General features: G+C 39.4%; 1 protein-coding gene across 2 annotated transcripts; it reads left to right on the top strand.

Moving 5' to 3' along the window:
• LOC5569267 (charged multivesicular body protein 3) lies at window positions 1-1,230 on the top strand. Of its 2 annotated transcripts, XR_002503089.1 has the most exons (3): window positions 1-221; window positions 296-980; window positions 1,042-1,230. XR_002503089.1 is itself a non-coding variant. In XM_001658363.2 (2 exons), the coding sequence occupies exons 1-2, from the start codon at window positions 177-179 to the stop codon at window positions 917-919; spliced, it is 669 nt and encodes a 222-aa protein (XP_001658413.1). In that variant the 5' UTR covers window positions 1-176; the 3' UTR covers window positions 920-1,228. The 2 variants fall into 2 exon arrangements, 1 of the variants encoding a protein (XP_001658413.1); XM_001658363.2 differs by having other exon boundaries at window positions 296-1,228.
• The last annotated feature ends 10,952 nt before the right edge of the window (window positions 1,231-12,182 follow it).

The following is a 12,182-nucleotide window of genomic DNA, read 5'->3' on the forward strand; positions in this document are numbered from 1 at the left end:
CAGGGGAAGTTTATTTATGTACCTTTTTGCGTGTGATTCATCGGAATTTGGAAGAGAACGAAATTTTCTTCATAATTTTCATAATTTTAGTACCTTTTCCATTTTATTTAGATTGTGAATCTTACTGGTCCTACTTAAAATATATCAGTGATCAATAGAAAGTAGTGGAAATTAAAATGGGCCTTTTCGGAAAGTCGCAGGAACGGAATCCCAAGGATATGGTGAGAACTTGGATCGATTTAGGGTTTTCTTATTTTTAACCTTGAGGATAAATTTTAATTAAAACTACTTTTAGGTCCAGGAATGGTCTTCAAAACTGCGAAAAGAATCCTATGCCCTCGATCGCCAGATTCGATCTATTCAACGAGAGGAAGATAAAATAAAACGATCGCTGAAGGAAGCAGCAAAGAAAAATGACAAGGAAGTTTGTACAATTCTGGCGAAAGAAATTATACGGTCTCGAAAAGCGGTGAACAAGATTTACACCAGTAAGGCTCATATAAACTCGGTGCAACTGCAGATGAAGAATCAGCTGGCAACGGTACGGGTGGCAGGTTCCTTGGCTAAATCCACGGAAGTAATGCAGGCTATGCAAGCGCTCGTTAAGCTTCCGGAAGTGGCCGCATCGATGCGGGAAATGTCGAAAGAGATGATGAAGGCCGGTATAATTGAGGAAATGATTGACGAAACAATGGAATCGCTGGAGGATGTCGAGGAGATGGAGGAAGAAGCGCAGAAGGAAATTGACAAGGTGCTATGGGAGATTACGGCCGGGAAATTGGGTGAAGCCCCGGCAGCTCCGATGGCCGCTCCGGCGAAGGAAGGCGAAGCTTCCGGTGTAGCGTCTGTGGCCGATGCTGAAGACGACGAGGACGATATGAAAGACATGCAGAGTCGATTACAGGCATTGCGGTCGTAAGCAGCTGTGATTGAAATAATTACCGGTAAGTCTATTTATGTGACTTTGGCAGGACCTCTTCCTGAGGGGTTGCTCGTTCCCATTTTGCACCCTTTCACAATATATAGGTTTGTACATATTTTCACGCGTAAGAGAATGAAAGTTAATCTAGAAGGAAATCAAGCTCTGCGTCCATTGAGTTTACGCTGTTTCGGAAAAAAATGAGGATGGCATTATTTGCCACATTGTAAAAGATGTTACGCGATCGAAAGGAAACTTCAGTGAAAATGTATTAAAATATAATAAAATGTTTAGGATATATTAGACTAATACACTTAAATATATTTGATCACTGAAGATGGCGTTTGATATGATTGTGAAATATCCTTTCCAGAAGTCGAATTTCAAACAATCCTCAGGGCGTATTAAGGTGGTTCAATTTATTTAGTTGGGTGACTCGGATTTTGCTTTCGTTGCGGTGACTCAGCCAATCAGGTATTGCAGGTAGGTTTCGACACAAACGTACATTTGAAATTTTAGGTTAAATGTTTTTGTAATTAAAAAGATGTGAAATCAAACCTTTGGAGGCTTTTTGAAATAATTTCAAAGGATGATTAAATGTAAATAAACCAAATCAATCCAGTCAGTCATTTGAATCATGTTTCTTTCTAAAACTCATAAGACCCGATAAGAGCGAGATGTGCCCAAAATCATGTAGCCACAGACTGGCAATAGAAGATTGCAACGCTTTTTGTAAGTCATTGGTAATATACTAGGAGGAAGCTTCAGAATCATTTTCAAAATTTTATTTTGAATTCTCTGCAGAGCTTTCTTCCTGGTATTACAACAGCTAGTCCATATTGGTACAGCATACAACATGGTTGGCCTGAAAATTTGTTTGAATATCAAAAGTTTGTTCTTAAGACAAAGTTTTGATTTTCTATTAATAAGGGGATAGAGACATTTTACATATTTGTTACATTTGGCTTGAATGCCTCCAATGTGATTTTTGAAAGTGAAATTTTTATCTAGGGCTCAATACTCAACTTCATCTGGCCAATTTATTAGAATTCCTCTCATCGACGCGACATGTCTACTTGAAGGTTTCAAATAAAAAGCTTTTGGTTTATGTGGGAATATTATGAGTTGAGTTTCAGAAGCATTTGGAGAAATCTTCCATTTTTGCAAGTATGAAGAAAAAATATCCAAACTTTTTTGCAATCTACTGCAGATGACACGAACACTTCGTCCTTTGGCGGAGAGGCCTGTGTCATCTGCAAACAAAGATTTTTGACATTCCTGAGGTCACCCAGGTAAGGGATGGTACACAAATTATGTCACGCTAAATTTCAACTTTTTCGACCACCTTCGCCTTCATGCCAAACATTGCCGAATGCCTTTTCTATGTCTAGAAGAGCAAGACCAATAGAATAGCCTTCAGTGAGTGGTCGAATGTTCATGGCGGAATCCGAACTGTTCATTGGCAAACATTGAATTTTCGTTGATGTAGACCATCATTCTGTTCAAAATGGCCTTTGAAAAATGTTTACTGATGGAGGAAAGCAAACTGATTGGACGATAGCCAGAAATTTTTGCAGGATTTTTGTCTGGTTTTAAAGTTGTTACAACTTGCTACTTTTTGCGATTCCGTTGCAAATCAATCAACTTTTCGTTGATAAGATGCACTATTAAATTGCCTGATTTTCCTACCAAAAAACAATGCTGAAAAGTGCTGCTTCAGCCAAATATCCCAGTCTATTTTGCCATAGCATCTCATTTTATGTGATGTGCGATTCAGATACAAGACTGATGATATTGTCGACGCGATAAAAAGTTAGAATAAGTTTCTCGCCGAAGTTAGATTTTTCTCAGAATCTATGCGAGATACCTAGCTTCGGAAGTGGTGCATTCGATTCGCATCCGGATACAATCTAATACGCCCTATTTCCGAAACAGGGTATCTTGCATGGATACCGTGTACGCACCAAACTTCGCGCAGTTAAGAAATTATTATCCTTTTTTTGCTTCAAATATGGCTAAAATATGTATTTTTTATTCAAACTTCTGCCAACGATAGGCTTTTAACGTTTCAGTAGAACACGTGATTTAAAAAGAATAAAAATAATTTATAAACAAATAAAAAAAAAAATGCAAAAGGTGATACAATATTTTGTACCTAACATTGCGCATAAAATCTGAATTGCTCTGCGCATGCCTTAAATTGCTTGTTTGCTCCAAATAATGTTACTTTCTACTGGTTTTGTATTAAATAAAAAGCGTTTAACTAATATGAGTTTCATCAGGAGTTTTTCCGTGAATTTCAATTTAATTTGTTCATCCACCCCAAACATAGAGTAGCCACGAATAGTGATTTACTCTGTTCTTACCCTTTTTTATTTTCTTGTTGTTTCTGTTTCTCGTTTGTCTTATTTTATTCCATCTCTTTGAATAACTATCCAAATTCGACGTTCGTATTCACTGCTAACTGTCGTGAACGATTCGATTTCACACAGTTTGGAAGTTTTTTAAAGAAAATCTTCTCTGTTGTACATGTCGACAGCTGGAGTCTTTACCAGTGCTATTTACCAGCACTCGTTGTATTTATCCAACTCGGCGAGCCTCGTTGGATAAATTTACAACTCGTCCTGAAAAAGTCATCATTTTGCAACTTGTTGCATAAATAACTATTCTGGAACTTTCTTGATGAAGATGTAGAAAATTTCATTATTGCCAGGAGCTTACCTATTTTTGTTTTTTTTTTTTTCATAATAGTCTCACGTTATAATATAGTTATAATAGTCAACGTTCTCTTAATTGAGTATATTTTCGAAGTCCTAAGTAACTTGATTTTCTATTGGACTAGCACAGGGGTTTTCAGCCTGTTTAGCTCGCGGAGCACTTTTCTAAATAAAAATGTTGCGCGGAGCACCTCTTCTTCATCAACACTACGTATAAAATCTGTACTTTTTCCAACATTAAATCAACCATTTAATTCCTACGAAAATAGTGGAGTGAGATTTAAGTTAGCCAATATTTCATTAAGGGGAAGATAATTCGAAGCCAAACCTGAATTTTCCAAGAAATTTTCAAAAACAAGCTTGGACACCCAAACATTTGTTCAAGCTGAAAACTTGATCGCTTGATCGCGTTGTTGGTGACTATTCAACCATGTTTGCAGTTCAAACGAATGTTCGATTCTACAAATTTGTGCTCGAGGTTTGGCTTTGATTTATCTTTACCTTAATTTAGATTTTCTTTGACTTTCAGTTGTAATATAAAAATATTTGTTTTATCTAATTGAGTAAGCTTTTTCAAATCAGACTCAGACTGTGACCGTAAGGCATCTAAATAGATCTTTATTTGTTTTTTTTTTACATATATTTCAAAATTCTTGGTTTGAAAACGGCACAATTGCTTTGTATAAGAAATTTTCGAAGTTTTGTTCATAGTTCGAATAACTGAGCGAGTTTCTGTAGCGAAATATTTTTTAGGCCCTTTATTAATGTGTTTTAATGAATTAATCGCTGAACTCACAGAATTCATAATTTTGATAAAACTCGTGAAATATTCTTACTTTTGAATAACGGTATCAAAATTTCGATTATTATCGATGATGCATGTTCCTCAGATATTTGTTCGACGAGACTAAGTATCCTAACCAAACTTTCAAGCATTTCAAAATATTCTGTCGGGATAAATGAGATTTCCTCAAATTCAAAACTTGTGTTCCTTTCCCTACAGAATATTTTTAACCAGCCAAAAATTTAATCTTAGCCGAAATGTGAAACGTATTCATAAGAATATCCGAGGTACGTGTATAATGATCGAAATTTTGGCACCTTGACTCGTATAAACTTTGTTATGTCATCCACCATAACGTCGAAAACAACATAAGGTTAAGATTAATTAAAACTGTCTCTATTTTTTCCAAAAGCACAAATCTGGAGAACAAAACGATGGTCTTTGAAAGCAAATTCTGGGTTTGGTATAGTTCAAACCATATCTTAAAGCGAACAGTTGAGATATTTCAAAAAGTTGGTAAAATTTTTTATTTTTTTCCTGTTTGGAACATAAACCACTGCGACCAATATATGATCTTTTGTAGTATATCCCATGTCCTTTGTTTAGTGCATGTCGTGTTACCTAATCACTATTGAGAAGTGATAAAGATTTCGGTTTTCTTACAATTGTAATTCCTAACTTGATCGCATGAAAGGATTCTAATTGAAAGGTTCCGCTAGTTATACCCTTTGAAGAATGTGGTGGGAAGACTCTCCACAGGCGCGCCCCTTTATCAGTCAAAAACGGATCCCTTCATAAAGCCAAGAAATTACTCCGATATTGTCCATGCATCAGAATCCTAGTCCTTACTTCTTCAAACTAGAGAACTAAATAAATAAAAGATTAGAAAACAAATTGTTGTATTCGACTCATTTTTTTTCTTGTCTCGAGATCATTCTCGGCAACTGGGATACACCTGCCAAAGCTTTGCGGAAACCGCTAGACTAGTAAGTCCTAAATCAAAATTGTGCGCGCTTTCAAACTGCATAGCAAGTTTTTGAGCTTTTTTGCAATTAGTTGGTAATAATTTGTTTTCCTCTTTCAATGCCGGAATTGGTTTCTGAGGTTTTTTCACAATTTCTGATAATTTTAAAAAGGGCTTAGAGCAAGGGTTTAATTGAGTAATTTTATTTTCAAAATTTTTGTTTCCTAATTGAGAAAATAGTTTTTAAAACTTCTTTCTGCATGATCGTGAGTGCGTTGAAATTGTCTTCTCCTCACGTTTTTAAGGCGTATCAAGAGTTTAAGATCATCGTCTATTATCACGGATTCATTTTGTTTGGTATTGCAATGCTTCTGGCTTCAACAATGGAATTTGTTAAAGTTTCAAGAGCATTGTCAATATCAAGTTTTGTTTGTAAAGAAATGTTAATATCAAGATTACTATCGATATATGTTTCATATATATTCCAGTCGGTTCGAAAATAATTGAAAGGGGAACTGATAGGATTGAGAATCGCTTCATGGTATATTTGAAATGTAATAGGGACATGATCAAAATCAAAATGAGTAACTAATTGGCTACAAAGATGGCTAGAGTTGGTTAAAACCAAATCAATCGTAGATGAGTTCCTAGAAGTGGAAAAACATGTAGGGCTATCAGGATATTGAATTGAAAAATATCCTGAAGAGTAATCATCAAATAAAATTCTGCCGTTGGAATTACTTTGCGAATTATTCCATGACCGATGTTTGACATTAAAGTCACCAATGAAAAAAAAAAATCAACTTATTGCGAGTCAATTTTCGCAAGTCAGTTTAAAGCAAATCAACTTGCTCCCCAGAGCATTGAAATAGCAAATAGGCAGCTATGAAAGTATGTTTACCAATCTGTGTTGCAATAGAAATACCCAAAGTTTCAAAAATATTAGTTTCAAATGACGAAAAAAGTTGATGTTTTATACGCCTATGAAAGATGATTGCAACTCCCCCACATGCCCCATCAAGTCGATCAATACGATAAACAAAAAGTTAGGATCTCTTATGAGTTTGGATCCAGGTTTCAAAGAGTTTTTAATATTAACTGCAATATGTATGTTATTAGCTGTAAGAAAATTAAACAGCTCGTCCTCTTTTCCATTCAAAGAACGAACATTCCAATTTAAAACATTTAAATTATTGTTTGGATCCATTACAACAACGTAATCCAATAACAATTTAATTATTAAATTTTATACCAACTTGGACTTGGACACTTAAAAAGATGTTCCCTGTGGCGGCAGGTTTTTTTTTCATTTGATGTGAAACAATTAGAACGGGTACTCGTAGTATGAGAAGGGGGGAGTTCAAATTACCTGCTACTATATCGGCAAAGGATTTTCCTTGGGTAGATCCATTCGAAATTAAAAGATTCAAACGGTTATCCGACGAATTAAAATTAGTTTGTGAATGAGCATGATTATAATCTTCCTGATGGGTATGATTCTTAATCAAGCCATCGTTAACTGAAAAATGAGCATTGTTCGATACTCTACCAGGAGAATTCCAGAAACGACCGTTATCGTAACGGACATTACCGTTCATCTGTCTGGCTCGAGCCTCTAGGACTCGCGTATGCGAAGGGAAATCCCAAAAGTTAGATTTATGAGGGCCCCCGCAATTTGACCACACGAATTTTGTGGTATCATCCTTCACAGGACAGACGTCCTTAGCGTGAGAGGAACCTCCGCAAACCATGTATTTAGCATCCATGCGGCAATGTTTTTTTCCATGACCCCACATTTGGCACTGAGCGGGATTCTGGTCATTTCCTCCAAGTTCTGGAAATGTTCCCATGTCACACGGACATCGAACATAAGTTTTGCTTTTTCTAAAGCTTTAATATTATTTAGATTTTTTTGTTAAAATGAACTAAATAATATTCTTGACAAAGCCCTTCCGAAAAATGCCAGATTCGGTTCTATTTTTCATTTTCCATTCATTTATTCCATTTTTGATCTCTTCAGGTGACTTATAGTCACTTGAGAGATCTTTCAAGATGACTTTAACAAACGTTCAGTTCTGTCGTCATAAGTAAAAAAAATGTGCTTATTCTCCTCTTTATGATGTTTGAGAAAAAGTTCGCCATCTTTAGGAGTTTCCCAAAAAAAAAAACGCGAATGTCTCCTTTCTTTGGAATTTGGAAGGAAACCTTGATTCCTCTAATGGAGTTCAAGATCTCCTGCCTAAATCCCCCAAATTCGGAACTGACCACGATATGCCGCACTTTTTGCTTCCTCACTTGATTCAAAGAGCCTGGGCTAGAGGCTGCTTCGATTTGGTGTTCGGAAAATTTGTCTAGAGAATCGAACTGATTGCAATTATCAACATTATCCATTTCACCCTTGGAAGAAAGTTCGCATTCCGGGGAAACGACTTTTCTTCCATTCTTGCCACGTTTAGTGACAGTTTTAAAGCCCACTTTTTTGGAAGGAAGTTGTGAATTCAGAGATTAACCCTTCCTTTTGGTTGTAGTTGCTACCATGTTAAGTGAATAAACGAAAGAAGACGTGGCCTTCGAGAGGTTTTTTTTTTCCAAGACGGTGTCCAAGAAGGATTACCACCGCTAGCTTTCGCCAACGGGTCCAATGAAAAATCGAAGGTACGGGTTCAAATAAGGATCGTAAAAAGATCAATAGTAGAAAAAATAGTACTGAAAAGTACCGTTTTTTTTTTTATTTTAGCACTGAAAAGCACTGTTTTTGTAGCACTGAGAAGTATTGTTTTATTGCTTCAGGTAGTTTTGACAGAAAATTCCAAGAGTAGAGAGAATTCGTGTACGCATAGCACGAAGGTACGATGCGCACTGACAGCGATATTCTACTCCCTTAGTAGGGTCGGGCGACACTGGCCCGATACGGCGAGTGGGTTAATGGCGCAGGCTGCCCCCGTTCTGTAAAACCGTGGCAGGCCTTAGAGTACGTTCCAAATCCGTCGCCTGGTTGTTCCAACTGGCCGGGAGTAGGCTCAGATGCCATTACCTGGCTTGCGCCGATCCGGCACTGAACATAGTACCCCATTAAGGATTATGCCAACCCTAGCATGGCCTCCCTGCTTGCATAGATAACCATGGGATCATGAGGACGACTATTCCAGTGGAGTTGGATAGCGGCTCTTATGGAGACCCATAAGAGATGATAAACCAAAACTAACAATTAGCAGAATGAAGGAGAGGCTTCTAAACCTATCAGTAACCGGCTGATGTTCCCGCCAAGGAAGGAGGTGACCAACACCAACATAAGTGAGAACAGTGTGCGCAAAAGACTAGACATTGTGACGACGGCATGCACTGGCCGCTCTACTGCAACATGTGAGGTGACCGATGGCCCGGGACTAATCGAGGCCATGGATCGCAATAGGGAGTACCTCCCTAAAATGCAAGTAGCTGCTGAGCAACTTGATGTCATCATCGAGTTTGTTAAGAGCAAAAGCAATATCAGCAAAGACTTGAAAAGAAGTCTATTGAAATTGCGACAATCAGTCCTAGCTGCAAAGCAGGACTACGAGAAAGCCAAGGAACAACTTGGCAAGGTAAAAGGCAAAAGAGACACTAAGTCGCGTCAGACCGAAGTGTTTTCCTTCACAGGCAACGCGAATATATCTGATGATATTATTCGATACGCATTGCGAAAGAGGGGACCTTCCGAGGATGAATACGTGGTGAAAAGACGTATGGTTGCTAAGGGAAAAGTGACCTACGCGGCCGTCCTCCAGAGCAGAAAAGCTGGCACGAGCCAAACCCCGCGATCAAGAGGACATGACAACAAAGGAGAGGCCAACACCAAGCCTAAGGCAAAGGAAGAGGAGCCACGGGATAACCCAAACCAGGCAGTACATCCACAGGAACCACGGGCGCAAGGCAACAGCAACCCGTGGATACGAATTGGAAATAAGAAAAAAAAAAAAAAGAGGAAACCGAAAACGGAGCCCAAGGAGAGCGCTAAGCCGAAAACAGCGAAACGTGGGAATATAGACGAGGTCCTCGTCATCAAAACGGAGGAAGCGAAATACGTCGAGGTACTGAAGGCGATGCGAAGCACGGAGAACCGTTATCGCCATTGGGTGCGGAGCATAAGGCAAACTAGGATTGGTGAAATGATCCTAGTCTTAAAGAAGGACGCCAAGGAAAAGGGTGCAGTCTATAAGCAACAGGCATAAGAAGTACTTGATGTAAGATCCCACCGATGCAGCGGTGGTCTCGACTGTCCTCAAAGAGCTGTGTGACATTGGCGTAGCCAGTAAGGCCATTCACCTTAGAAAGGGCCCCAGGTGGCGGCGATCAGGCTGCCGGTTGCAGAGGCCAACAAAGCGAAGAACTTGGGCATACTCAAGGTAGGCTGGTCGGTTTACCGGCTGAGCATACAACAGTCACCTGAAGTTTGCTTCAAGTGTTTCGGGAAGTCGTGGAATTTCAATAGTACCGAGAGAAGTAACATGTGTAGAAAATGCGGCATCGAAGGTCATAGGGCTAGCGATTGTAAGCAGGTTGCTAAGAGCCTAATATGCGTCGACAGAGCAGACAACGGACACTTAACGGACGGACCCAAATGTCCGGGCACAAGTGGAGTATCAAAGCAGCCAAAACGGAAGTACCACAGTTAAATCTAAACCACTGTGATGCAGCCCAGCAGCTGTTTTGGCAGTCAGTCTCGGAAACCAAGATTGACGTGGTGTTACTATCGGACCCATACCGCTTACCAGCCAACAACAGACGATACCCAATCCAAGTAATCTCTATCTCAAATGACGGTTTTGTAACTAATGGGGCAGCCCCTTATCCGACATCAATGAGACCCCCATTCTATACTGCCTCAGGGTCGGCATATGCGCGTGATAATTGATGATTATTAGCGACACTTAAACCCACTTTATTGCCTTTCTTGGACATAGGCACCCACTTCCTTAATTCCTATCTCCTACCTTCCACTCTTTCTCTTATTCCTTCTTCTGGTGACGGGCCCCTTCTCCGTTCCGCTACCATACCTTCGTTCCTGCTTTGTCGCCGTCGGTAGCAAGCGGAATGAAGAAAAATTTGCTCGTTGACGATTTTGGATTGAAGTTATTAATACGTTTGATTATTAATACGTTATAATTTAGTTTAAATTTTCACCTCTATGGTTTCGCATTATGCGTATTACACAGTGTAGTCTGTGCTTTTCGCCTTTGGCGACTTTTAAGAGATACCTATCTGTTTTTTCGCTGCTGGTCTTTTCCGTTCTGAGATTGCGAAAAGCTTAATCCTGTCTAGTTTGAGTAGTGGCTACGGTTAGGATAGCTTAGTTAGACCAATCTTCAGCATAAAATATCAGCAACGATCAATCTTTGTAGACTCATGCAAATGGTACAGTTCAAATGGCGCTTCAAAAACCTTACTTTTTTGAACTTTTATCTAGGTAACCTTGTAGACCCAGTTTTTGATACTTTCATAAACATGAAATGGCAAAGTCGCGTGCCATACCTCGTGCATGCGTGCTCGTAAATAGCGCTGACGTTGCTTCACTCATTTCTGAGATAACAACCAGAGATGTATGTGCTGTCACAATTGATATTTCTGTTGGTGACCTCAATAGGAAATACGTCTTTCGTTTTGTGATGTATTTACCACATGATGAACCATCCCCAATGGATGATTTCAAACGAGTTGTCGTTCACTGCCTATGAAAAGGCCTTCTGCTGATTTGTGGGCAGTGATGCTGATACTCATCACATCATCTTCTCACATATCAATTTGAGAAGCTCCAATCTGATGGAATGCTGAAGTAGTTCAAATCTTAGATTACTTATTTTAGGGAATCGCCAAACCTTCATGGTATCTGCTTGAGAAGAAGTGTTAGACATAATGCTCTGCTCGAACAGAATCAGTCACGAGTTGACGAATTGGCATGTATCAGATGATGAATCATTATCTGATCATCGCTACATCTCTATATGAACATATGAATGTAAATTCCCAGACTTTGCATTTGTTATACTCCACAAACTGGGAATTGGTTGTGACCAGATTCTATGAAATCTCTCCGTCCATTGGAAACCCTAGTGATTTGAATGTTTCCACTTCCGGTGAATTGGGACACAATTGTCCTTGCTTCGAGTGAACCCCACAATTGCTTGTCACTTTATTCCTCACAACTCCCTTCGCGGGACGAGTTGACATCTGGCTCTTGCTTAAGCCAACTCGAGGTCTAAGCTTGTTATCGCACGTCGAACTCAATTTAAGGAACTGAATTCAGTGAACTCTGTAAAACTTATATGGGTCCTTGTTATTCTTCCATTGCTGGGAATGAATTGGCTTATGAATTAGCTCGCAATGGAGCATCGCATGACTTCATTGGCTTTCAGGCAGCTATTCCAATTTCGAAGTGCTGTGGGAAGCTTCAGAAATTCTTGGGCGGCAAACAAAATTGTACATTACTGAGCCATCCCAAAGGGGGCAAAGTATTTAACAAATCTCTCTTTACGCTCATGCGTTTTGCAGTGTCCTTTTTAGGGCGCTGTTCGAACCCATTGTGGTATGGAGCTACATGCTCTCGCTTATGCGATTTTCCCTCTTCAAAGGACCCCACTCCTATTTCCTCCCATCTTTCCCTTCCCTTTCCTCACGCATCGGGTAGATGATGAAATAGGCTCAAATATGGCGATGGCACAAATCTCCCAAATGGCGGGGAACGTGCCTCTGGAGCCGGTCTTCTGATACCTGATAGTCGTCCATTCTTTCGTCGACGACGAGACGATGACCTACCAGAGT

Source organism: Aedes aegypti, chromosome 1 (genome assembly GCF_002204515.2).
Source record: "Aedes aegypti strain LVP_AGWG chromosome 1, AaegL5.0 Primary Assembly, whole genome shotgun sequence".
NCBI lineage: Eukaryota > Metazoa > Arthropoda > Insecta > Diptera > Culicidae > Aedes > Aedes aegypti.